We start from the raw sequence: 27405 nt of genomic DNA, 5'->3' as shown, positions 1-27405 counted from the left end.
TTGAAAGAGATACACTGACGTGTCAGTTTATTTGGTTATTTATAATTATGAAAATGTATTACTTATTTTTTTCTGATTACTGTTCCATATTCATTATGGTCCCTATTTATTGTACCCATATATTTTTCCACGAGGTTTATTTTTTTGCAACACACGCATAAAGCATCGGAGGGCGGAACTTGCTATATGAGCAACGTCCGGTGCAACCTCAAAAGAAGTCGCACAGAGCGGATTCCAACATGTCAATACGAGTGAGTACGGGATTTAATCTAAAACGATGGATTCGCATATGTATTTAATGAGACAGCTGGTTTACATTTGCTGTGTTGTACAATATCAGTTGTGTGTACGCGTCAAAGTTTGTTATGATAGTATGCTACCACTGGATGAGGATAGCAGCACTTCTGTAGGCCAGTCATTTTGACCTAGGGTGATGTAACGAATAGTAAATATTTTTTCCGCGGTGTTACACTTTTGTTTTTAAGTACTAATGGCTCAGTCCTATAGTTATTGGAAAATGATCCGATTCTAAGAAGTCACGCCATGAACATTAAACCCTTTTTGAACTGTCTTTACTCAGCAACGTTTACAAGGACGTCTAATTGCGTTACCTACCCTTCGAAAATAAGAGGAAACGCATACCTGGAATACAAAAAAAACGATAGTAGAATAACTTTTAACCAAGTACAGCAGCATGGCCCCAAAGTGTGTGTGTGTGTGCGTGCGTGTGTGCGTGTGTGTGTGTGTGTGTGTGTGTGTGTGTGTGTGTGTGTGTGTGTGTGTGTGTGTGTGAGAGAGATAAGGGTTCCCCTCTATCAATTGCATTCATTTAGAACCCAAACCATTCTGTGCAATCTCTGGCCTTGCATGCTTTGAATACCTTGTTTTATAATGAAGCCACAAATAATCTTTACTAATAGCTAGACACAAATCTGTTGCCTCTTCTAAAAATGTGAATTAATTCTTTTTTTATAACTTATATAATTCATGATTTTCCTTGATCTTTTTGTTACAGAGTGCATTGGGATTTGGAATTTCAGCAATCAAATGTACCCGATCTCTTCACCAAACTCCTGTCTGGAGGAGTCCACTTGTACCCATGGTTGTGGAACAAACGGTAAGGCTTGATAAATGGCCGTAGAGGCTCAGTGAATCGTTTTGTTTCTGTATCAAACGGGGTAACATCTCATATATGAGGGCAGCATGGTAATCTATGCCATTGTGTCACTGTTACTTAAATAAGACTGCCATTTACAGAAAAAGGAGCACAATTCTATGTTTTTGCCAGTCTCAAACAGTTTTTTGCCAACCAGTTTGTGAACGTTTACTTTGCTCCGTAGGCCGGTGGCATACTGACGTCAAATTGCTTTTTAGTCTTTAGCCTTTTAGAGTGTGTGTTGAAATGTGTGGTTATCCGTTTGTACATTGGTAGATGTGGATGGCCCCATCCGAATGTGGGTTAACCTTCTTTGACCCTTACAGTATAACGACACAGTGCAACTTATTTTTTTTAAATGAGGGGCAATGAAGAGAAGATGGGGCTTTGCTTTGGCTGGTGTAAGAGAGCTCTCGCCCCTATAGCATCGTCAGGGTTCTCCCAAAATAATGAGACAATTGCACCTTTCTCCCTCATTTGTTTGATTGCAACGTAGTAGAGTAGTTTAGTTTAATAGTATAAAAGATGTGTATTAGTTTCTTAAATTCTGTACATATTTCTAATAACCTGTACAATCTGTTTAGATAATGATAATGGTTACCTCTTTTAGCAGTCTGTCTTGTGTAGTTTTAGGCGTGAGATTGCAGTGAAATGGTGGTGTGGTTGTTAAGAGAATTATAAAACTTTATATATGCTTTATTGCCGGGTATAGTGAATCAGGCAGCACAATGTCCTGAGTGTGTGTAACAGTGTAACCAAATTTAAACCAATATAATAATTAACCTACATGAATTAGGCCTCATTAAAGTATTTGAAAAGTACTCAAATGTTGCTTTCAATCTATCATCAGGTATCATGTGCCTTGTTGCGGCTAATCCAGGGCTTGATTAACAAAGGTTATATCTGTATGTTTTTGCTTTAGGGAAGAGGAGAGAGAGCCTATGATATCTACTCGCGTCTGCTCAGGGAAAGAATTATTTGCGTCATGGGCCCGGTAAGTTTTTCCTGTGCGACTCTGCAACACCCTAGTAATTCATGAGGAGGTTCTCTTCACAATCCTGGATGTGAATCTAAAGTTTCCGCATTATTCAAAAGTGTGTACTTTAGTGTCTGTTCCAGCTATCTAATTGCTTTCTCTTCCTCTTTTTGTTCTGTTAGATTGATGATACAGTAGCAAGCCTGGTGATCGCCCAGTTGCTATTTCTGCAGTCCGAAAGCAACAACAAGCCCATTCACATGTATATCAACAGTCCAGGTAAAATAGTCTGATGGAACATAATGCACCAACGAACAGAATAGAATTGCAGAAGAGATAGGTTGTTTTAAACAAATGTTTTAATGATATTGCTACTGGATATTAGTTTGAAGACGAACCCTAACCTGGTATATTGAAGCCGCATAAATCAGCATAGAACTTATTTTTCGATTTAGTATTATCCAACTGTACTGCACTGTTCTGAAATATGTTGTAGATGAACTATAGTGCTGCACTGACTTGCTGAGCTTGTACCATGACCTCCACAGTATTGTTAGTAAAGTACATGTTTCCGTCCGCAGGCGGCGTGGTAACGGCGGGCTTGGCCATCTATGACACGATGCAGTATATCCTCAACCCCATCTCCACGTGGTGCGTGGGCCAGGCTGCCAGCATGGGCAGCTTGCTGTTGGCCGCGGGCACAGCTGGCATGAGGCATTCACTGCCCAACGCCCGGATCATGGTGCACCAGCCGTCGGGCGGCGCCAGGGTAAGGCAAACGGCAAAGGACAGGACGCAGGTCGGCAGTGGATGCCAATGCATGGCACATCTTGTGATGAAGTTGCGATCCCATAGAGGGCAGAGGGCAGAGTTCTGGGATGTTAATGATCTCTTAATTGTTGACGGGGTTTATTGTAGTCAAGCTGAATATTCAATCATCGCTAAACAGCCCAACATTCAGGAAACTAACTAACTAAAGGTTAGCACCGCTTGTTAATAAATTGGCTAAAGGTGTAGAAACACACTTCAGAAAAAACAGCTGTAGCGCATATAGACTTGAGGCTGTCCCTGAGACAAGATTCAAACTTTATGGTATTTAACTTTATTTATTGAATCTGTTTATCTCTAAAAATGCTGAAAACAACTAAACTAATATGACTACAGCAGTCGTACATTTGGTTGAGATTTACACAACAAAGTAGGACTTTCACAACTTGAACTTGCAAGAATACATTAGGTATCGGGTATCCAGAGTAGGGCAAATATAAAAGGTATCAATGAGTTGAACCTAAGTGCTAATGTAGGAATGGAGGTACGGTGGTAGTGGTGCTTACTGTATTGTTGCAGCGGACGACCAGATGAGGAGATTACTTTTTCCCTTGGTATTGCATACATGAGTTAAACCAAAGGTCTGCAAAGTTTCTTGTGTTATGTGGGGACATTTGGTCCACATTGTCAGACTGTATCTTTGCAAAAACCCGATATTTTGATTTTTAACTTTCGGAAATCCTGTTTTTCAGGGTCAAGCCACAGACATCGCCATCCAGGCTGAGGAAATCATGAAGCTCAAGAGGCAGATCAACAAAATCTATGCCAAACATACCGGCCAACCGCTGGAGCACATCGGTAGGTTGTTTGTCAACACTGATGAGCAGGTTTTAGTTTATAATAAATGTTCAGTGTGTAGAATTTGAATGGCATTTAGTAGTGAGGTTGCAGATTGCTATCACCTGAATACCCAACCCCTACCCCTCCCATCCAACGGAGTAGGAGAAACTACAGTGGCATGTCAGTACGGCCAAAGTGGTTTCATGGTGGACGACAATAACGGGTAACCAATTATTTTGTGAATAGGGTCTTATATATCAACTCTGACGTGCATTTTCTGAAGAAAATGTGTGTTGCAACCAACTTGTCAGTTGCGCAACCAACTTGTCGGTTGCGCAATATTCCTTGACCACGCTAATGCTAGCAATGCTAATGAGTGATCATGGAAAGTTTCAAGTCCCTGGGGTACTCTGAAGCAAACTTTTGATTGATTGAGTAATGATGCTGGTAGTTTTTCTTTGATTACGAGTTATGGCGCCCCCTGTCACCAAAGAGGTGCTTTGCCTTTTGGAGACCTTCTCACAAGCAGTTTCTATATCTGTACCCACTTTGACAACTCTATTGAGTTGTTTGGGCGAAGTCAGCGTTTTTTTTCCCCATTGACTTCTTTTCTAAGAAATGTGATGCCACTCAATTCTTTACACTACACCTTTTTTTAAAGAGCCGGTTCAATGTTTCAGCTGGAATTCAAACAAGATATGCGTCATTAAATGAGTCGCTGTTTTTTCTAAAATGGGCTCTTATTTCAGCTATGGTGTTAAAATGGCAAAGATTACTATGTAGACGATCATTTAAGACCATGTTTGAAACCAAAAAAATGGTTTGGGTTCACTGGCTCTTTAAGGTTGAACTTCAAATTCTTGTTTATTTCCTCCAATAAACAAATATGAGAATGGGACCCATTCTCATGTGTCTCATTCTCATTGTAGTATACGTACGATTACCGTCTGCAGAAACACAAAATGTCATTTTACTTTAACCGACCTCCTGGTAAACTGGATGTCGGTTAAAGTAAAATAACATCTTGTGTTATTTGGCCGCGTTACAGGCAGACCGCTGGTCAGACGCGGGGGAGCTCCTGGCTTCTCCTTTCTGCAGTATTGGATGGAACCAGTGCTTTTTTGTACTTCCTCACTTTTCTTCACCACTGCTACTGCCGACTTGGGTCTTGCTTTAACATGAGCACGACACCCTATGGATGGGACCTCCCCTCCTCCCACACTATTTTGCTGCGAAAACGCACGGCCGCGAGACCCTCTAGATGTGGAACAATCCCCACATTTCCGTGCTTCAGCCTCATGGCTCACCGGGGCGACCTGACATTTCAAGCGCCGCGCTGACCCCGCTGTCCTCCCTGCTCCTTTTCCCCCCCCAGAGGGCGTGATGGAGAGGGACCGCTACATGAGCCCCATCGAGGCCCAGGACTTTGGCATCATCGACCGGGTCCTGGTGCACCCCCCCCAGGCCGGCCAGGACGAGCCGGAGCTGGTGAAGAAGGAGGCGGGGCCGGCCCCTCCCCCAGGCACGGCTGACGCACCGCAGCCCTCCGTCACAGAGGAGACCCCTCCGGGGACTAACCTGCCGTCGTCCTGCAGACCCGAGCCTTGAGTCGGTCTCAAGTCCACTAGTTTTTACTTTATTATGTTGTGAGAAGAAGCAGCAAGGCTGTGGACTCTGACTCCCCTGTGCCGGGACTCCAAACGGTCCTCAGATGGCTTTTATTCATCATCCTGGCAATTTACCACAGGAACAAAACCAGTAGCTGTTGGCGTTACTGGTTTTTTATTAGGTCCAGTGAATTGTAGTGTGTTGGTTTCTCTTTAAATGCCCCCCCCCCCCCCCCCACCTTTGTACTAGCAGTGGAATAAACAGGATGTTGTAATTTACATGAAGTTGTCCATGGATTGACCAAGGCTCAGACTACGTTCTTGTGTGTGGAAGGGGGAGATTTTTATTTTATTTTATCACCTCACTGCTGGGAAACTAGAAGATACTTTTAATGTATTTGTATATAATTCCAAATACATAAGTGCTAAAAGACAACATGGTTACTGGACTCAATGTATGTGCAGAACACATAATGGATGTATTTATACAAGCATAAACATATACGTTGAACAAAGTTTAATGCCATACCACAACACATTGAGAACAGAGTTGAGTTATAATTGACTACACTTGCTCTAAACAAACTGCTTTGGTTCATCTATTGAGGTTAGCGGTGTTATATTTGGCGTGTTGCCATATTCCTTTGGGACCACAATGTATTGAGAAATATTCTTTCTGATTTGATTCCACATTGGTGAAATGGTCAGGTCCATACTGGTGGGAGGAACATGCCAGGGATGGACTACCAGTCCACCGGCGTTAAGTTAATTAATGGCTTATTTGATCATCCGCGATCTGATAAATAGGACTCTGCATAGAATATGTTAACATTGATTTTGGTCCTGAACCAAAATCCATCACTAAAGAAATAGATAAATGCCTCTGATTATCATTAGGTCTGACCTAACTCAATGCATTACTGTAACAGTATTGATGTTTAACCTAAAAAGCAGAACCACAAATATTATCTACTGCAAGCCACCACCTCCCAGCTCGTAAGAAAGGTGCCCCATCCTGTCATTTCATTGTAAAAATATTAAAAGCAATACACATCTACAGAACCATCCAAATTACTTGTTTATTTTTCTATGCTACAAAGCGGATACAGTTTTGACAACATTAATTGGAACCATCTGAAATAGTTACATTAAGAGACAGAAGTGTGTTTGTATCTCACAAGAAAGGAAAATGACAGAAATAAAAAAAATGTTAAGACAATTCGTCACTTGATTCACAATTCTTCTTGTGATTTACCACAATGACAAAACTTCCACCATCATCACTCAACCACCATAGCAAGTCAATGGGTGGACTACGCCTACTTTATCTATCAATGCGCCATCAAAACTAAGATATAAACATTGACTGAGGCACTCAGAACAATGCTGAAACATTGAGATACATCACACACATGCTGGACTATCTTAACAAGACAACCATGCAGACTTTTCCTGGGACAATTCCATCCATTTTAAATCGCTATTATATTTGTATGGATCCGACTAGTATCTCTAGTTTTAGTGAATGCCTGACTATCTTGCCATCAGAAATATATATTATAAAAGCATCATCTATATATGTTGTCTGCCATATGTTGGAATAAACATTTTATTTATATCTTTATGAACTGTAACACAACGTGATTCTTGATGGGTAATGCACACATTGATATTACACAAAAAATAAAATTCAAAAGAAAAGTATAAAGAGAAAAATGCAAAATATAATTTCTGCAATAATCTTATTTTCTGCCCCACCATTTATATTACACACCTTTTCATGGGTTTTTCATTCTTGCTTTGACTTAAAATGTCCATATAGTTAGGGTAGCAACATTTACTTTCACTTTTGAAGTAATTTATACAAAAGAAAAACTGTCACATGTCCGTTAGTTATCCAAAGGCTAGTATTCTGGTTAGGTTGTGGATTTAAAAAAGAATGAAAGGCACATGTAAAGGCTAATATTATCTTGGCTTAGCATTAGAACAATAATGTGGCATGAGATAGATATCATTATGCAACATGTCTTTAGTCAAATGAGTATTCCTAAACATATTACGCAAGTTATTTTAACTTTGTTTTCATTTGTTAAATTAAATTTTAAAAAAAAGTTTCTTATCAGTGCAGAGCAGCCATTAACCAACACCTGGGTGTTCATTACATAATAAATTTACATGCAGGCGTTAAATTATCCATGATAAACATTTCCCTGGTTCTATACAAAATTCACAGTATCTGAAACAGAACAATGCCATAGAACGAAGCCTTACAAACATTTAGAATCTGGACGGAAATCGTGGGCTACTTCCAACATTTTGAAAATGAGACTAAGGTTAAAAATACTTGTGTGTTTGAAAAAACGAGGCAAAAATAGAGGAGTAATATGCTTTAAATCAGAATCCCTTCCAACCCCTTTCAGTCTGTAGAACCAGCACAAGGAAAACACTGTCCAGGGAACGTTGTTATCACGTTGAACCACACACTAAAACCAAACACCAAAGGCATTTAATTCAAGCCTTAAACTCATCACCATCTATCAGTGACTATGGCAGAGTGAAATACAATTGTGCCACACATTGCCACTAGATGGTTTGATCTTCTACCCACTTAGAGGTTGTGGTTTTGTCTTCAGTCTGTCCATGAACCCTGGCGGTGATCTTAGTAGATCTGTAGTGGTTGAATAGTGTCCCGGATATAGGGGACTGACCACGATAGCGATGATGATATACATTTGAGTCACTTCATCACAATGGACACAATGTTCCAAAATACAAAACCAAGAAAACAAAACATTTTCTGACAAGGTACACCAGTCTGCAGTGACAACATGGTTTGTTTATGTTCTACTGTAGATTTTCCACTCCACACTTGAATGGGAAGTTTAACAGCTTGTGGAACAGCACTTTGTGTACTTCTAATTAAGACATGTGCGTGTGCGTTTGCGTGTATGTGTTTGTTCGTGTACATGTGTGTGTGTGTGTGAGTGAAAATACTTGTATGGATTTGCTCTTTGGGACAATGGGTGTCTTTGTGCTTTTCCTCTTTCCCTCCCTCCCTCCCTCCCCTCCATCTTGGTCCTGCAGGCTGGTCAATACTACACTATGACATGTTGTTGCTCGCCTACTTGTGTTCAGCCAGCAAGTCACTGAAGATGTTGAGGAACATGTGCACGTGGTGCTCCTTGAAGATCAGTGCTGGTCGGAAACGGATGGAAAGGTCACCACAGCCGCCCAGGATCACGCCTGTATTTTTTGGGTTCGAACAGGGAAACATTCGTATTTTTTACCAATTCGATAACTTTTGCAATTTCAGGAGTTTTCTTGGCATGAAAATCATAATGCAATTATGAAAACAAAAACATTTTTTTTTTTAATGGGATTATGCACTAATTAAAACATATTTATGAATTTTACATTCCATTTCCGCCAAATTCTTCTCGCTAGATACCACTCAATTCTACACACTGCACCTTTAAAATCGGTTTTCAAAATCTATTGATGTAAAAACAAGAGCAAAAATAATAATACTATAAAATGGAATACCGTTATCTCTGGCCTGGAGGATGAGTTTGTCTCGCACGGAGGCCTTGCAGACATCAATGGCACAGAAGGTGCCTTGTCCACGAGCCCTGCTGAGCAGGTTAGGGTACTTTGCCTGGGGAGATCACACAGAGAGAGCTGGATCAACTAGATACCTCACTACTGTGTCAACCTTACTGCTTATTACGACCTTCTGCCAGAGAGGCCAATCTTGAAGTTATTACAGAAATCAACAGAATGACAGTGGTAACAAAACGATCGGATACAGAATGTAGAAGGCATGGTATAGATGCTAGTTATCTAGTCGCAATACAACCTCTGCACGCACAATTGAAAAAAAAAAGTTATGAATGATCAAATAGCTTTGGAAATTAATTCAGGTTTTGAAATTCCCTTTAAATATCACATTTTAAAAGAGCAATGTAAAGCTGAAGTAGTATGTTTGGACTGTCCTACCTGCAGCTCATACAGGCCGCCCAGGAGGGCCTTCCCTGTGCGGGTCACCTCAGCCAGAAGGTTCTCCTGACGAATGACGTTGAGGACCTCTGCCAGCAGCAGGTTCTTAGAGGGGTCGCCCATCCAGGTGTTGAAGATACGATACGGCTGTAGAAGAAAAACACACAACCCACAACATGAAGCAAACAATGCTAAATTATGAGAATAATAAGTGTGTGTGTGTGTGTGTGGGGAAGCTTTGGAATTCCATATTACTTCTAGGATGTATATATTTGTAAATAAATACAGAAAGAGAGCAGGAGAGACAGACAGAGAGAGAGAGCGAGAGAGAGAGAGCGCGAGAGAGAGAGAAACAGAGAAAGAGAGAGAGAGAGAGAGAGACAGAGAGAGAGAGAGTGAGAGAGAGAGAGCGCGAGAGAGAGAGAGACAGAGAGAGAGAGACAGAGACAGAGAGACTAAGGTGGTCAGGGGGTTAAGCCCCTACAGCACAAAACACAGCAGCAGGGAGACAGACCTTGTCCGTCTCCAAGTCGTCCCGGTAGAAGAAGCCCCCCGTCAGCAGCTTCTTGCTGAAGGACACGATGTCGGCGGGGTCCTCGGCCCCCCAGTGCTCGTGGGCCCAGAACTTTCCCGTGGCTCCTCCTCCCGTCTGGACCTCGTCCACGTGGAAGGCACAGCCATGCTGGGGACACAGCCATTGATCTCGGGTAAGAATCCCCAAGTTGCACCAAATGAAAACGCCAACAAGCCCTGGTTGTGGGCAGTGAGACGTCAGCCATCCAGCAGTGTAATATGGAATAGGGATGAGGGGAGAGTGATTATAACTGTCACTGCGATTAATGTAAGGTTATAATGAGTAACCCCCAACAAACAGATGCTAAATTCGCTGTCCAATGAAAATTAAGTTTTCATTGGACAGCGATGTCCTGTTAGATTCAGATTCTGATTACTTTACCAGTCCCCTAGGGGCAATTCGGTTTTACAGCCAACCCATCCATTAAGGATAAAAATTAGTTGAATTAGTTTACAATTTAAAAAAAAAAAAAAAAAAGTAATTACTGCAGCAGTCATACATCCTCCTGAATACAGATAAAAAATCATTACATACACTCATGTTATTGAGAGCGGTTGACATGAATTAAGTAAGGGATAATGTATAGAACGCCGGTCATTATCGGGAAAATAAGCCCCGACAGGGCGAACAGGACGCGCAGCGAAGGTGTCCTGTTCGCCCTGAAGGGGCTTATTTTCGATAATGACCGGCGACGTTCTATACATTATCGCGCTTATTACATGGCTACTTGCCAAAACGAAAAAATAACTTCAGATAGTGTGTCTGTTAACAATTTGTTACCAGCATTCATAGTGTTGATCAGCAGTGAAATAGTCCGCCAAAGACGTTGACGTCGCTAAGCAACCGAAGACGCTGGGGTTGACAAGTTACCGGACTACTTGCGGAGTGATACCAAAGACGTCATTAGAGGCAAAAAAACTGTTGTTTTCCTTGACAGCGGTCAATTATACTTAGCAACGGTGAATTATCAAATATAGTTCACCGCCGGAAGTTGTGAAGGGCCCATGCAAGTGAACGGAGTGTTCCTCGACATTGAGAAGACACGTGTAATAAATATCTATATTGTGCAACGGTGCTCGGAACCAAGATTGCATCAAAAGGCACAACACGCTCATAACCGTCTCAGCCTGGTTACAGGAAGGGGTGGTTTACCACAGATCAACACGTAAAGGTTCACGTCCGCCTGCATAGCTCGGCAATCTCAGAGAATAAGCAGCGGCGTACGAGACCATGATGTTCCAGTTTTATTCTTAAAGGTGTCATATTATACCACCAGGTGTGAGTGTGATTAGTCGTTACAAATCTGCCTCTTCTGACATCACAAGTGGGAGTGTCCACCTAGATGTATGCTGGATAAATCAGCCTACCAGCCGACCCAGTGGACTGTAGCAAACGTTGCTCATCTATCCGTCACACATCTAGGTGGACACGCCCACTGGTGATGTCAGAAGAGGCAGATATTCAAAGCGGCTTGCAGCGGCTAATCACACACACACCTGGTGGTATAATACGTCCCCTTTAAGATCATTTTGCAGATCGTGTTTAATAACAGAATTGTTAGAATTGCGGTCTTTACCATATACATATACAATAAACAAGATTCCAGAAAAGTTTTGCCTTGAATACTTTATGGGACATTGTGGGTTCAGGGTTGCCGTGGTGACGTCTCCCACCTTGCTGGCTATCTTGCGGAGGCTCATGAAGAAGTCGGCGGAGGCGTGGTTGTCTCCCCCCTCAGCCTGGATGGGCTCGACCACGATGCCGGCCACCGGCATGCCCTTGTGTCTCCACTTGACGATCAGGTCCTCTGTCTGGTGGTCATAGGCACCCACACACACACACACACACACACACACACACACACACACACACACACACAGATACACACACACACACACACATAGACACACAGATAGACACAGACACAGACACACCCACACATACACACACACACACACACACACAGACACACACGCAGATACACACGAACACACACACACAGATAGACAAACAGATAGACACAGACACAGACACACCCACGCATAAACACACACACACACACACACACACACACACACACACACAGACACACAAGCAGATACACACAAACACACACACACAGATAGACACACAAATAGACACAGACACACCCACGCATACACACACACACACACACACACACACACACACACACACACACACACAAACACACACACACACACACACGCGCAGAGACAAAATCTTAATACATCTTTCGGAGAAAACACCTGGGTTGGAATGGACTTTCCAAGGTCATGCGATGGCTCTGTCATATGAGAATTAGCTTTTTTCTTTTGGTCATTTTGCCTGTTTAGCACATGAATTTGTATAATTATTCGTGGTCATTGTGTGCTTTTTTTTTTACAGTACACATTTTATACATTTTAGAACACATGAATATTCGATTTTCACACACACACACGCACACGCATGCGCACGCTCACACACGCCCACACACCCACACACACACACACACACACACACACACACACCTCCTCCAGGCAGCGGGCCTCCTCCTGGGCGTTCTCCCTGACGTGTTCGTCCAGGGGATACTGGAGTCTTGGGAAGGGGGCGATGGGCCAATCAAACGAGGGCACATCGAGCTTGTGGATGGGTTTGGAGTGAGTTGTTGCTAGGCAACCTGGAAGACGTGAAGCATGACTATAATCAGGAATTAATTTTGCTCACTTTACTTCACTGTGTGTGTATCCGTGTGTGTGTGTGTGTGTGTGTGTGTGTGTGTGTGTGTGTTGGCATGCTGCCGAGACTATGTGCATGTGATCATGTATTCACAGGGTTTAAGCCTTGGAATTACATATTAGTTCTAGGATTTAGTATTTGTAAAGAAACACAGAGAGAGAGCGGGAGAGAAAGGGATAAAGGGAGAGAGCGAGGGACTGAGGTGGTCAAGGGGGTGAAGCCTGCAGTATTGTAACCTACCCATGGTTCTTCCATGGAACGCCCCTGAAAACGACAGAATGCTGAGCTCTGGACAGCCTGGGGTCTGAAAATAAGAGGGAATCATGTGGTCATTGGTAAACACGTACAATTAAAGTTGTGAAAATACCTTTGTAACTTCAAATCGTCCCCCTTTGTCTGTACATCACTTCACATGCATTTTTTGACTGCATACTTTGGGGTTTCATATTTTTTATTTCAATTCTACTCTTGTATCTTGCGCTGGGTAATTGTAACGGCAGCAGTCTTCTACGCGGTATCAATAAATGAATGTGACTCTGTTCCCATGAAGCTGTAAGGCAGTGAGCTTGAGGTACCCCCCCCACCCCCTACCTGGTTGATCATGCAGGAGCTCAGGTCTGCGTCGGAGGGAATGGTGGTTCCACGCTCCTTGTTCTGCACACACACACACAACACACACAACCTTTAACACGACAGAACACTAGGAGAGCTAGAAAGCTACTTTTTTTTTTTTTTATTTGTTGTGAAAATGTGCAGTTTTGTTGAACACAAGGACTGTTTGCGGAAAATAATACAAAAACAAGGAAGGTCAATGTTGTCTGTTTGTGTTGCGAAAAGGTACAAGTTATTGACCCGTGGAACTTTCCAATGTCATTATGAAGGTGAGGACACGGCAGAATGAGGCGGTCTTCCCTGTACTCACCCGGTACCAGATGAACATGGCTTTATAGGCGTTCTCGTTGGAGCAGGAGCCACACGCCATGTTCTGGACACGATTAAGGCCCTTGGGAGCCACCTTATAGCGGAGAGAACATGAGGAAGTTTGAAATTGAAAAAAGGCTCAGGAAGGATGACTAAATGATTGTGACAGTTACATTTGATTTGTGATACAAAGTTATACATACAAGGTATAGCCCGACCAATTCGTTCCCCGATTTTACCTGTCCTAACCTGTATTAATTTTATAAGTCCTCCTAACCTGTACTGATTTCACCTGTATTCATTTTACCTGTCTTCACCTGTACTGATTTCACCTGTATTACTTTTTTCTTTAGTCATTGGAAAAGTATATTTTCACATTCTGTTTCTCTACCTGCTCTTTGTTGCTATGTGCCGGTTTTCCTGACTCCCTTGGGAAGGTGGAGGAGGCAGGGCTCCAACTGATAAGGCACGGCTACGTCCCCCTTTATGAAATCCTCAGGAGGTTCATTGATAGTTGACTATCATCTGGATAACCAACACTATAGTTTTATTGTTTATATTCTCAGCACCCTGATACCTGTCTACCACTGTATAATAAGTCCCTGCTTTTGCCAATGCATTGCACTTCTCCTTGTGGAGCTCTTGGAGAGACGCAGGGCAAACTCCCATCTGAGGGCTCTGATTATAGTGTGGATGCCTCGGATTATTGTGTGTTTGTTTGTACGTTTTGTTGTATGTCATTGTGTGATTATTACTTAAATCAATTAGCCTCATTGTTATAAATTCAGATGACTCTTTATTCTTAAACAGATTACACAGAAACTCTGTAATCTGTGAAATTCCCACCACACTGTCTAAACTGTATTCATTTTACCTGTCCTAACTTTTATTCATTTTACCTGTCCTAAACTGTACTCATTTTACCTGTCAAAATTGTACCTTTCATAACCTGTACTCATTTCAGTAAACTGTTTGAACTGTGTTTCACCAGAGTTGTGGAAGTCTATATTAGGATGTTTCCTGAGTAAATTGGCAAAACATTGGTTTTGTGTGTGTGTGTGTGTGTGTGTGTGTGTGTGTGCGTGTATATGTGTGTGTGTGTGTGTGTGTGTGTGTGTGTGTGTGTGTGTGTGTGTGTGTGTGTGTGTGTGTGTGTGTGTGTGTGTGTGTGTGTGTGTGTGTGTGTGTGTGTGTGTGTTTGTTTTACTAACCGTAAGCAGACCTTCAGTGAGTTTGTCCACAAAGCTTTCAGGTGGAAGGATTCCAAGTGCTGGTCTGTTCACAAATGCACTCTATCAAGAGAGAAGGGAAAGAGGGAGTGAGACAGAGAGAGAGATACTCAACAACAGAATATTTGTATTTCCACCCTTAATCAAAGACATTTCAACTGGACTCTATTGAGTAGAGAATAGACCACATTGTATTGTATATGTTACTGCGCTCATTGGGTTCTGCAGGACTTACAGCATTGTTTGGATCAGATACCACTTTCAGCAGGGCTGGATGATTGTAGCCTTGGAGTTGGATGAAAAGAAAGAGTCATGATGTTAAATATTGATAAGATCATATTACACTGTACTTAATAATTATATTAATACATCAACTACTAGAGGTTAGTGACAGCAAGAGTAAAATGACCCTAAATATTTGTCATTTTTATCTCCACTTTATAAGCCCTGAGCTAAACGAAAAATGAAGGAAATCATTTTTCATTCGTGCTGCCATTCTGCGTACCTAAACCCTATCCATACTGATGGATACTGACAACAAAGAGCTGCTAGTTTATCTTACATTGTATTCTGAATGACGATGACTTGTTCTGTATATAGGCAAGGCAACTTTATTTACATAGCACTTCTTATCTCTTATTTATATTCCTGGTTTGACTACTTTGGCTCTACTTGCTGAAAGCAAGAGTTGGAGACATCAGCCCTTTTCATAAAGCCTTATAAGCCTTATAAGCCTTATAAAGTACTGCCCTTTTATGCCACATTGTGGGAGGGAGCAGGCCACAAATGTGTCCAAAATAAACCATTCTTTATTGTATTGTATTTCGACTTTATCTATTTTCGAAGTATCGACTGCATCATCATCGTCGTCATCCTGCCCATTTATTATAAGGCATGCCAGACATGAAATATTATATATCATTATAGTGTAGGGTTGCAAAGATTCATAAAAAAATATTTAATCATAACAGCATGGATATTGTATTTGCTATATTTTTTGCACCACAACACAATTTCTCGGTACAATATTAAAACCAAAAAAAAGATTAGGTTGCAGTTTTTTTTGTCCAACGTCCTTTATCAAAAGTACACCATAGGACCAAGACGCAAAGTTCAATACTTTATTCACAGGCTCCTGCAGACACCCCCACAACCAGCCCCGCCCTGCCAAAAGGTTGACCCTTGACCTGCCGCTCTCTTTGCTACTCTCTCTCCCATCATGTGGTTTTAATTCATCACAAATATCCCAAAACATGACATGGCTATTGGATACCTTCCAATCATGACCCGTGCTAGTTAACATACAAAAACGTATGTTTACTAGAACATACCTTTTTCCGAGATTGTTGAGGACAAAGAAAAACTGCCCTCACCATCTCTAGGTTGGTAGTGGCGGGGTGATATATCTCATACCTGGGTGATATGGGCACTCAGGCCAGGTGGTCTGTGGGGGATCTGTTGTTATAATGATACATGAAAGAAGGCTATCTAATGCTTATCCCCCAAATGCTTCCCGGTCAACTCCTCTAGTGCAGTGTGAGACGGGGGACTGGCAGGGAGGGGGATGAGGGCAGGAGAAAGGAGTCTTCATATTAAGTGTTTGGTTCAATAACTACTAGTAGGCAGGGGGGGGGGGGGCTGTTTAGGAATTGATCAATTCTTCTTAACTAAAATGACTGACCTCTTGAACTTTGGCTCACATGCACACCTCTGGATGAATGGTTATCATAAAAGAATACCGGCCCTTAAGTATATTACCTTCTCAGCTCATGAAAACGATTCAAGGCTACTGTAATGAGAGCATAAGAAGTAGACCCAAAACAACAATGACCCACTTAGTGAAAATCATTTCAGACTCAATGAGGATCAACCTCGTCAGCCAATTTAACAATTCCATCTAATTTCTGTGTTCCTCTGACCAACAGCTGTTTGCCTCAGGATTCATATGAATGTTTTGGGATAATAAAAAAACGCCACATTCATCTGCTTGCTCTAAATCCCCCTCACTCAGGTTAATTGGTCACCACTTTCTGGCTGTCGACTGCTCAGATTAGGTGAGAGGCCACTGGCAACACCACAGAGGCAGAATGGGGTACATATAAGTAAAATATCAAAACCACGCTTTTTTTTTTCAATTATTCAACTGTGAGTTGAATAATTGTTTTAGTATATACTACACGTGAACACTCCAAAAGTAAACAAGATTACACCTTTTTGCCGGGATTTATTTGTTGTTATTAGCAAACAAAGCGCGTTTTTTTTGCATGAAAACAATATCCCGAGTTCGAGATCTCAATCATGGGATATTGCCCAATATCCAAAGATAGCGAACCAATCAAATTGTGCTATCTTAGGAGGTTCACGTGTAGCATACTAATTAATAGTGTCCCGATGCATTCCTCAGAGCGAGACAGTGTTTGAGCTTGCATAACCATGTTTCATAAACCACTGGTTAAACAAAGGAAAAAACCTTGACACTGAGGTTCAAGTCAGGTAAGGTAACACTTGACTACGTTATCACTAATCCTCAAGCAGGCCTATCCTGTAGGCTGGAAGGCTCAATGTTCCTTGGACTCACCGATAGGGATAGAGGCGATCTGAGTGTAGACATCAAGCATGCGGTTGCCGTCCACGTCCACCAGGAAGTTGCCTCGGCTCTCCTCGTAGTTGCAGAAGAAGTTGATGGCGGTGTTATTCTGAGGAGGACATTTAGCATCAGCCCCAGATTCACCATCCATACCTACGCACAATAGATTGGCATCTTTGGGCTTTTTGTGTAATACACTGAAACGTTTATATATTTCTAGAGCTAACGTTTCCCTACGTGTTAGTAAACCATCATTTTTTCAACACCTCTTCAGCTCTTGAAATTAAGATGATCATTTCTACATTTCTTTAATTTCTTCAAGACAATGGCAAGAGGAGTCTGGAATCTGTTAAAGTCGTGCTTCAATTCGACAATGGTCTGCATCATTACCTCAGTGGCCTCATTTAAAAGGAATCATTGGTTTGGCATAATAAAAAGTCCAAGCTGTCTCCAAACCTCAAATAAGCTGTTATCCTTTCAGTACAGTACTACATTGTCCATATGCATTGAACAAGCATGGCAGGCATCGATGTGCATCGAAGCTGAACGGTTACATAACGGCTGAACGCATTCTTTGTTTCCATGACTAGAAATGGAATATATATTGAGCCGGGCAAAAGGAAAACATTAAAAGAGGGAACGCCATAAACAAAAAGTTCCAAGAAAATGGAGGAATTCTTTAAATGAACCATCTAGATTAAAAATATATCTATATACTGGAGCGCATGCTTTCAGACAGGTTGGGAAGGAAAGGACATTATTAAAACATAGAATACGAGTAGTACAGTTGTAGAGCTGATATAAACTAAAATCACATTTGAATGAGGATTTATATTATAAGACGCCCACGCTTGCCTGCTTCCCCCCCCCCAACCCCCAACCTCTAGGCCACTGACACACACACACACTCCAAAAAAGAAATTCCAGATTCACAGAGATATCAAAAGGAATTACGCGCACAGATGCACAGAGTATTGGCTTCGTTGGGGGCTGTCTTCAGTTATCAGTGACCTCCTAGAGACACAAAGGCGCTGGCTCTAAACCCTCTCTCTCTCCCTCTTTGGGAATTTTGCTGTACTTTCATGTAGTGCCAAAGGGAAAATATCCAATGTCGTTATGTTCAATATTGAATGGCATTCATTTAGTATTTTATCCGGATAACAGAAATAACCATTGTAAATTTGACCTTTGTTTCATCTTAGAATAGATAGCGTTCCATTGTGTTTCAGTTATCATGATAACCTCAGGGCCGTGCAAGAGAGATAAAACAGAAGGACAAGTTACACACATGAACCCAATCCCCTCATCTAAACTTAATGTCATGTGTCACGTCCTCTCTTGCAAAAAAAGCAATCCCAAAATCCCAAGAATCAGGACAGTTAATTAAATACCAAATATATACATTTGGAAGAGGCTGTTACGATACAGAGTTTGACATTCTCAGCATCCAGACATTTTAGACCCTGTCTCCCAGATTTGAAAGATCTCCATAGTGAATGCATGGCCATCTGCTGAACACACACTGAACCAACTAATAGGGCTGTTTTGTTCAGTTATAATACATACACGCTCCGATAGTCACCCATGCCACTAGATCTTGCGACGTGGAAATAAAAGCCGTCCATAAGATATCCGTTCATCATTCCTGTACATGTACATTCAAAAATACTGTACTCACTGAAATGTTGTATTATTCAGTGGCCGTTTAACGCTTACCTGAATCTGTCCCATTTGTTTTGTCAGCTCCTAAAACATGAAAGGAAACAGGGTTGGTACAGTCAGTGAAGTGGGCTCAAAGTGCGTTTATGTCAGTATGCAAAATGTGTTTTTGGTACATGTACATGTGTGTTACCTGTGACCGGGGGCCAGGGACCTGTGTCTTCATGAGGGGCCGGTCATAATCATAGTCTGCCTGGGTGTTGACCGCTGCCTTGCTGACATACCTGCAGCCTGCAGAGGGGAACAGCACTAGTCAGCGCTAACACACATCAACCTGTTAACCATCAACCCAACGTTATTTCGGCCCTCATATTAAATGTTTTTAAACTCTTACATCGTTGTGTGTGTCTTTCCCCACACATTGCTTTGCGCCCTATCCAAACATGACGTAATGGCATGATTTATAATATCCGAGTGAATGGGTCAGTTTGTAAAGAGGTGACCTTTACCCTTCCAAGGTTTCAATAAAGAAAATCTCGCAAAGTATGCACACCATGCACAATAGGCAACAGGCCAACACACAAAACGTGAAAGGCTAAAAGTGGACTACTATGCCCACATGAGATGTTCCTTAGGGCCAGAAAGGTCTCCAATGCAATCACAGACTATACAATTAACAGTGAGGCCTGGCGGCTATTTAAGACCAGGGTAACAGGTGGGAGAAATGAAACGAGCCTAGAGAGACAGGTCACATTAATGTAGTGTTTCTTCCCAAATCCATCATTTACCAGTAAGGCCTCACATTCTCCAATGAATGTTGGTTATTATGATCAATATATAATCTCGCTGCTTTAGATACTGACAATGAGAGAACAAAGGTTCTTCTCTTCACCACTGATAAGATCATAGACCAATCGGTTGGCCTGGCGTGTAACCTTGATACCCTGCCAGTGAAACTCTGATACCCCTCTGTCTATAATTGACAGTAGGGGAATATTTTACTCATCATGGAACCACAGTTGCATGAACTTTGACTTGTTGTCTTCCATTGACACTGGACAGTACTGCTTTAAACCATTTTTGTATTCAGGTTTTCTTTTGGTGTCAGAACAACCTTGGTTAATATAAGGCAAGGAATGGTCATTCATAGTGCTAAGAAAGAAGATCACATGTAAAAACCATAAAGACTTTTATAAGACCATTAAGATAAAATAAAAAGGGAGAAATTCAAAATACAACAAAAACATAAAAAAAAATATATATAAGATGGTCAGAGAATAAATGTATTGCAGCATACATTTTTAACTAAAAGCTGCGGAGAACAGAAATGGGTTGAGTGCTGAATTAATAGAATAAAGTTGTTGAGGCAGACCTCATATGTTCATGCAATTGTAAAGCGCGGCCATCTGTGATTGTAGCAACACAGGCTAAAGAAGATTTAGCCAAAGAAACACTGAGACATTTGTTGACAAAGTATGCTTGCAATGAAGCTATCAAACCACATATATATGATCCATTCAGTTCTCCAAAAACATATCAATACTGCTTTGCACTAAAATACAAGGTAAAATAAAAGAACGAATGCCGTAGCACATGTTTGATTCATATGCAGATATATATGATTTACATATTCTTTGATCAACAACAACAATTTAGACCGATATAAGTACCAGAGTATTTCATTATTACATGCTAATTCTAGTGTGAACTCTCACAGCCGGGGTGCAAATTAAGGTTCACCAGCCTCGGCTTTATGAACTCAACCGTTTTATTATCTGCAACAACGCGGAGACTCAAAACAAACCCTTCGCTGGGTCTGCACCGTTTTCATAAGTCCTCATAAATTAGCAGAGTCCATCCAATGTGTGCGTGAGTTTGCGCTGCTGTCTGGGTTGTGAGGAGCAGTGTGTGCAATCATTACCTGAGGCGGGAAAGCGCAGGCTGTTGTGCACGGAGACGATGAGCTGCTGTCTGAGGAGGGCAGACGCCATAGCTGCAGCGAGCGGTAGGCAATTGACTGCCCCGGACGTTGGGAGACGAGAGTATAGGTGGGTTGTCCTCGACGTTCACCAGCACAACACCTGCACAGAGTGGGAGGGTGAGAATCCACCTACTGTGACCTTTGGGTTTTAAAGCTTCACTCTGCCGGAGGTCAAAATGACATACGGGGAATGCAGATTGGAAAAAAAAAACGACTTGCATAAAATATAACTCCCTGGAGGAATGGGATGCAACCATGACATATTGTTGGTGACCTAGTTAATGCTGAATGAGGTGCTGAATGACATGCACAAAATGAGTGCAGGGATCTAGATATATAATGTAGTAAGGCATGAACATTATTCGTTCAGCAAATTAATATATAAATATTTATATTATTATTATTGTTTTTTAACAGAAAAGAAGCCACAAGTATACTCAACGGAAACACGGGAAGAACAATATCCAAGCTTTATTTTAGTATTACAATAATCAAAATCCTGGATGCTTTCAAGTCTCCTATCATGAACACCGTGCGCCAGTCTCGACCATTTGAAAAGACTGCAATGTTGTTCCGATGGAAATTATGCAACACAGAGACTGGATAGAACTGGTTCTGGGGGGCCAGACAGTTACACAAGGCTCTTATAGAGAGAGGGGAAGAAAGAATGAGCAGCAGTGAAAGTAGCAGAGTAGAAATTAAGGATCATCTTTTATTTATACATGTCTTTGGATATTTGGTAACACTTGAGCATGCCATTTTATATTGCTATTTTATACAAGTTGATTAAATAAAGTAATAAATGAACAGAATAAGCTGCTCACCATTTAAACTGGATCATGTGGAGCAACCACCATGCGTCCCGAGAGAGGGAAGTTGTTTGATGAAAACACGTGTGCACATATTTGTGAAGATGGGATATCACATTCCAAACAGACCTTCATTCTTCATTACTTGACACTCATAGAATCCAAAGTGTTCTTTAATGTGATGTAACTGTCAAGACAAAAGCTGGCACCGAACAAGTCAGCAGCTAATGTTTTCAGGGGTTGGAGAAGAGGTCTAATCTGATTATTCAAGGACTTCATTCAAAAGACTTGAACTTTGAAATAGACGCGCTCTCTAAAAGGCAGGTGCATTTTGCAGCCTAATAAGTGGATTTGGAAACACTGACACAGTTGCATTGCAGCTTTTAAATGAAAAGAGGTCTGCTCCACACATCTACCGGACAATGGCTCATGAATGCAAGTCTAATTTTATTAAGATATCTTTTGTGAGGCATTCTGAAAGGGTTACAAAGTAAGGAATGTTTTTGAATTTCCAAATTCTAGTGCTGATATACATATATCTTCATACATGTAGGTTAACATCGAGTTCAAACTTGTTTTAACACTCAGGATGGACTCAAAGAAGCCGGAACAGTGTTTTTTTGCCCTCTAGGTTTACCTAAGTAGACGCTCATCATTATTCATCTCACATCTACTATTCACTCGAGTTTCTTGACTATAGAATCGACACACAAATGCTCACACACTTGGTATGCAGATCTCCCTAGCTTCCTTGCTTCCTTTTGATATCTGATTGAATCTAGCACACACAGAGATACCACAGAAAATGCATCATATCGCAGATCAGTTTTTTCTTACTATCGCATTGGCTGACCTGACATCACCTGATGTCAGGTCTGTGTTCAAAAGAGCCACCTGTGTTTTTTATAATTCTAGCTTAATGTCCTAATGGCTCCATTACAGGAAACGTGGAGATTGGTTATGTATGCACTGCACCGGACGGCCATTACACTATTATAGGCTAGTCTGAGTTTGCTAGCTGTAAGAGGTTTTTAAATTTGTTTCATTATTACCTAATTATTTCAAGTCACTGACAGTACCAGACAACAAAATACATATATATCTTTTGCTTAGAACTCACAAAGTTCATGTCAACAAATTTCTCCTACGGGGGATTGATACAGTTTTAATCTTGATATAATCCATGAGTAGTTAACCCTGTATATAGAACAAATAGCTGTGTGTTTTAAGCAAAAACAACTAATAATATTTTAAAAATAAGGTATAAATATGATGTAGAATTGTATCCAAGTGAAAGAAGATTGAGTAAGTCAGTTTCATGTCCTTCAACCCCATATAACAAAGATTAATAACTAGCACTGCAAGCAGTTATGAAAGGTACACACCGCCGACCCAAGCAGCGCTTTTCAAGCGATTCAGGGGCCACGTCATTTCTCCTAGACGCAACAATGCCTCCGAGAGGGGCAGCACTCTTCAGCCCTGGGTCTTTTTTTACTCCCGAAGACCCACAAGCACACAGACACAAGAGCACACAAAGACACACACAGCTTCTGGGCAACCTGCAGGCCAAATGGTGCATCACGCTAAGAGTAATTACTGTAATAGACACCGTGACTCACGGAATGAGATAACAATACTAAACGTTATGCACATGTTAAGGAAGGGGTCCTCTATGTGTCTTCTGATGCTATGCCAGATAAAACGAATGAAGCTCGCTATAAGAGGCAGAGATAATAGGATCATCTTGGTAATAGTTGTAATTGTTAGCATAAATGGAGTAAGCATTACAGTCAACAAATAAACTTTAAAGCTAAATGAAAATTCTGACAAATTACATTACTAAAATGGCCATTTCAAAGGAATGACCATTGGCTGAGAGGCACTGTTACATAAGCTGTTAGAAAACGATGTAGAAATTGATTTGGCATTATAAAAATGTACATGAATAGCCAAAATAAGGCATGCGAATTAAGATGAGGTTATTCATTTCTATATTTATTTTCAGATTAATGTTCTTTGCCTGCAATGAGGTTGCGCTTGTTGCAATTACATCATCTGAGAGCCCAGTGCACTTTACCAACAGCCCTGAGAAACAGCCCTTTTCACACCTCACAAAGACCTCATTAGCCGAACACTGAGGCGTACCACTTGGCTCTGTGTTTGATCTACAGTGGGTAGCTTTGATCACCCTGTGTTGTGGTACAGTCCACGAGACTGGAGTGCAGCACTAGGCCTACAGACGGCACAACTACCTTCACTGACTTGGCCACATTAGAAAATATGCAAGTCATTCAGAAAACAACAACTATGGGGTTATTTAAGGTTAAACAGATCAAACTCTGGTCCTGCGTTTATCAAGACATGTCACTTGTCTCAGTTGCTAGATAATGACAGCGCTCACTCGGCCGTTGAGCCTAACCCTTCTGGTCAGGGACAGTGATTTTGCCTTGGAAAATGGCAGGTTTAATAGAAATGGTAGGCGAATGCATTTCACCAATGCCCTTTGAAATGGGGAAAATTTTATTGAGAGCCCTGGTGATTAAATAACTGAAACGTAACAAGGTTCATAGGATACCTTCAGGCTTTAAAGACAACATGCAACTGGGATATACTTCCCCTACATACCACTCTTATGCCGAGTTCCTGAAAGAAATTTGTTATTTTGGAAGGGGACCAAAATCCTGTTTGCACGCCTACATTTCAATTATTAAGATACTTCTACACAGTGCGGATCTGGGACTATAGGTGTGGTGGGATTAGGCGCAAGGGTCGAAGACGTCCCACAGCATAATACACAATGCTGAAAGGAATGTTGACAGACACACATCCTCAAATTGCCACTTCAACCAGTGCTGCAAGAGGACTCTCTGCAGTCAACTTGAGTCACTGCAGACTACACCAGAAAATCCTTTCAGAAACCTCCTTTCTTTCCTGTCATCACTCCATTCCAGCCTATTATCAAACTGGTACAAGGCCTTAAACACCACTTTAGGACTACACGACATAATACACATGTCACGTATAAACAGGATTTACTGCAAGGTCTATGACAGCATGACAGCATGAGCGAGCACATAGGCAGCAATGTGGGACGTTAGGGTCCTTTGAAGCCATATGCTAGGATTTGACTGCAGTGTCCAGCTGTTTGTTGGCTCTGATATGTATCGTCATGAGTCAATCTAATTGGCCAGATGATTGCTTTAGCAGATTATAAAATAGGACAATTTATATTATATATTAACATTTGCCAACTGCAGCAGTTAAAAAAAAGCAGTTTTCTATCAATCTATAAACACCAACATTTCAAATAAACATTTGGTCTCATTGTTTGAATATGGAAGATGTTATAATGTAGACTGGGATTCATATTATTTTATTTTACATTTTTCCCACTTTTTCTTGATGTAGGGGAGACCCAGTGTTTCCCATTGTTCAACATTTTGTTTTGGTTTAAATTGCTGGTGAGAACTTGAGTTGTTTGGTTTGAATTCAAGAGCAAAATGATGTTAGTAGTTGACAGAGTCTCTTTTCCTCTTTAATTATTTGACATCAGCAAATTTTTGCTTTTGTCTGTTTCAAGCTGCAAATCATTCATGATTTTTGTTGAACTCAATCCCTTTGGCGTTGTAGGCTCGTTGCGGAATTTGGCAGTTGGTAAGCCATGGGCATCCATTCTATTCCAAACAGGTGTTTAGCATCTCTCCCTAACCCTTTCCAACACAAGTTAGTGCATTCAAGCTGCCCTGACCAGGTAGTCCAATAGTGCCGTCAAACTATTTCATAATGTCCTATCTTGATGTAGAAACTGTCAACAATGATCTGGTTCTTGGCCAACGGGCGAAATCCTTTTATGGGCATTTGATTGATGCATTTAGAAAGGTGAAATGCATTCTCCCTGAACACCTTAGAGGGTTTTGGAATACCCCCAACCAAGGGCGTAGGAACCGGGGGGGACGGAGGGGACGTGTCCCCTCCAATATCGGAGACAGGCACATTTGTCCCACCTAAAAATTATACCGGATCTGTCAGGTTTCCGATATGTGTCCCCCCCAATGTTAAACTCATTCCTACGCCCCTGCCCCCAACATAGTTTCACAAATTCGGGCCCCCAAAAAAACCTTTTGCATAGGGACCCCGAAAAGCTAGACACGGCCCTGGCAACAACCCTTTGTGGTATTCAGACAGCTGGAGACAGCCAGTTTCAGCAGCTTGCTTTCATTCTTGGAAGATTGTAATCGGAACTTTCAATCTGCATTCTTTTAGTCACGATATATTAATGAAGCGTTACAATTCTCTATATCTTTATCGAGTATAAAGAAGATTATTTGATAATGCGATTCCCTTTATCATGATACCGTTAACAACATTGACAACAAAGATCAATCCCTTGTTAATAACCATCGAGCCAATAAGGCTTAGGCAGCTGACAGCTGGTATACTTAAACAGTCGACGATATGATCCACAGCCATGCAACCCCGTAACTCTGCTGTCAACCCAATTACATTTCCTTAATCGACACTTTAATGGCAACACGGATATTGTGCCATTTTTCTATTAGAAAATGCAATGAGCAACCAAGCCTGCCATACAAGTAGCAATGGGCGTCATCGTACGGCTACTCTTTAATTCTGCGACTGCTTGGCCAAACAGCACAATGATCATAGGAAACATATCGATCAGACCCAATGCAGGGATATCCATGCCTGATCATTAGATGTACAGTGCTGATATGGGGTTGACGCCTGCAGAGTGCAGTGCAGGTCACCGCGACCGATCGCTCATTACACGTCCTAAACCCATTAAGATAGACCCTTACGGTGGGCGAAGACTGCTCTAGAAGATGGCAAATCGTCGTCTAGCAGTCACGTTTTAAAAGGGTGGTTTGTACCTATTTACAAAACCAGTAAAGGAGACTTACCGAGTATTGCAAACGATAGCGCCACGCTCTTATACGGTCTGTATTTTGCGCAAACACCTGCTTTGCAAAAAGCTCTAAAGCGTTGATCGATGAAGGCAGAATCGGCACACAGCTCCGCGTCAGCAGTGATGTGTGGTTCCTATGCCTCAGATGGAGGTGGGCTCTATGGTCGCCGTGTCGTCTCGCCCAATGGGGTTAAGCAAAAAGAAAAAAGTCGAAACCACTGTCTCACGCGCTCTCTCACAAGCACACACCCACACACACATACAGCAATTTTGTGCAGCAGCTGTATCCTGGATTGGACTCTTACTCGCATGCCGTTCTGTCCGTTACTTTTCTGCGGTGTACAGCTGCCCCCTTGTGGTGAACAATGCAAAAACGCAATTACATAATAATTACAATGGGTCTTTATTTACAAAACTAATCTTGCAATAAAAAAAGTATTCAAAATTTATTTTTGGCACATTCAAAATGAACCCTTAACAATCTTGTTCTCTAATTATTCAAATATATATACATATAAATTGTATTATTTGGTAATACATGATCACAAGATACCTTCCCATACAATATGCTTTTAAAAATCACACACACACACACACACACACACACACACACACACACACACACACACACACACACAC

The 27405-nt window shown here is 41.5% G+C and overlaps 2 protein-coding genes across 2 annotated transcripts; one reads left to right on the top strand and one right to left on the bottom strand.

Annotated features, from left to right (window-relative positions):
* The first annotated feature begins 201 nt into the window (after window positions 1–201).
* clpp (caseinolytic mitochondrial matrix peptidase proteolytic subunit) lies at window positions 202–8382 on the top strand. The gene is made up of 7 exons (XM_079747193.1): window positions 202–251; window positions 1016–1117; window positions 2079–2150; window positions 2315–2411; window positions 2714–2901; window positions 3653–3758; window positions 5116–8382. Exons 1-7 carry the CDS (start codon window positions 240–242, stop codon window positions 5346–5348), a joined length of 810 nt encoding a protein of 269 aa, XP_079603319.1. The 5' UTR covers window positions 202–239; the 3' UTR covers window positions 5349–8382.
* Window positions 8383–8417: 35 nt separating this feature from the next.
* abat (4-aminobutyrate aminotransferase) lies at window positions 8418–26932 on the bottom strand. The gene is made up of 16 exons (XM_079747131.1): window positions 26762–26932; window positions 20974–21133; window positions 19246–19343; window positions 19110–19139; window positions 17385–17502; window positions 15042–15091; window positions 14789–14869; window positions 13579–13671; window positions 13248–13310; window positions 12897–12960; window positions 12449–12597; window positions 11591–11728; window positions 9858–10025; window positions 9344–9490; window positions 8891–9002; window positions 8418–8590 (listed from the first exon to the last, which is right to left on the bottom strand). The coding sequence occupies exons 2-16, from the start codon at window positions 21041–21043 to the stop codon at window positions 8469–8471; spliced, it is 1503 nt and encodes a 500-aa protein (XP_079603257.1). The 5' UTR covers window positions 21044–21133; window positions 26762–26932; the 3' UTR covers window positions 8418–8468.
* Window positions 26933–27405: the final 473 nt, after the last annotated feature.

This window comes from Pollachius pollachius (genome assembly GCF_949987615.1).
Source record: "Pollachius pollachius genome assembly, chromosome: 11".
NCBI classification, from domain to species: domain Eukaryota; kingdom Metazoa; phylum Chordata; class Actinopteri; order Gadiformes; family Gadidae; genus Pollachius; species Pollachius pollachius.
The sequence above is the reverse complement of the archived record's forward strand: the minus strand, read 5'-3'. Positions and strand labels throughout refer to the sequence as shown.